The following is a 1,045-nucleotide window of genomic DNA, read 5'->3' as shown; positions in this document are numbered from 1 at the left end:
AACCCCCGACAGGTACCGTCATAGCAGGTCCCCTAGTATTGATTATTATCGGAACCGTTCCTCCTATTGGCGTAGGGACAGGACACCCGACTATCGTCGAGGTAGATATGATCGCTCGGACTCCCGTAACCGAGATAGGACACCCAAATATCGGGATAGATATGAACATGCCGACATGCGTAACAGACGAAATAGTCCATACCGCAGAACACAAAGCCCCAAACGTGTCTCATTTAACACAAAATATTCTGGTTCGGGAAACTAACGTCAGCTGAAAATGCGGGTCAATTTTCGGCTTCAGAAAGTGAAAATACTAGTGATATGCATTTTCTAAAGACCCCCCAGTTGTCATCAGTAGATGACGAAGTTGTAAATAATTCAGATGAGGTTTTTAGTGTTCCTAAGGGATTTAACTCACACATACAATTATATGTTGAGGGTCACAAAGTCAGTGCTTTAATTGACACTGGTGCTAACATTTCTTTACTTTCTAATCAGTTTCGTAAAAGTAATAAATTTTTAAAGTCAAGAGGATTACAGAAAGTTTTCACACGGGCTAAGGCAGTTGATGGCAGCCCCCTTGATATTATAGGCTGTGTTCAAGTTAACTTGCGTATTGGGGATGTTACGCTTAACCATAATTTTCATGTCACCAGTAGTATGGAGAGACCCATGATATTAGGTTGGGATTTTCTTAGGTCAAATGGAGCAGTTATTGACTTGCAAACTGGAGTTATTAAGATTGCTGATACTGTTACATCATTTCGTACTGACCGACAAGTCGCTTTACATACTTGTAATGTTGTTTTGCCACGAGCATTAGTTGTTCCAGCTGGTATGGAAATGACTGTTGATGCTAAAGTGTCAGCCCCTGAATGTATTTCAATCCCTCATGGATACGAAGGTGTAATGGAGCCTGATAAGAATATTCCTATTATTTGTGGAAGGACAGTTGCTACTGTAGTCAACGGGATAATACATATTTTGTTGATTAATCCAACTCGTCAGGATATTGAGTTAACTCGCAATATGCCCTTAGGTCAGT

The 1,045-nt window shown here is 40.7% G+C and overlaps 1 protein-coding gene across 1 annotated transcript; it reads left to right on the top strand.

The window, feature by feature from the left end:
* Nucleotides 1-321: 321 nt before the first annotated feature.
* LOC117116930 (UBA domain-containing protein Mud1-like) lies at nt 322-1,039 on the top strand (the record flags this gene model as incomplete). Its single annotated transcript, XM_033261070.1, has 1 exon — nt 322-1,039. A coding segment is annotated over exon 1 (718 nt), but the record flags the coding sequence as incomplete, so codon positions are not given.
* Nucleotides 1,040-1,045: the final 6 nt, after the last annotated feature.

The sequence above is a fragment of the Anneissia japonica genome, unplaced genomic scaffold (assembly GCF_011630105.1).
Source record: "Anneissia japonica isolate Jap-2015-1 unplaced genomic scaffold, ASM1163010v1 scaffold63308_len1238_cov99, whole genome shotgun sequence".
Taxonomy (NCBI): domain Eukaryota; kingdom Metazoa; phylum Echinodermata; class Crinoidea; order Comatulida; family Comatulidae; genus Anneissia; species Anneissia japonica.
Note: the sequence above shows the minus strand (reverse complement) of the source record. Positions and strands in the feature narration are given on the sequence as shown.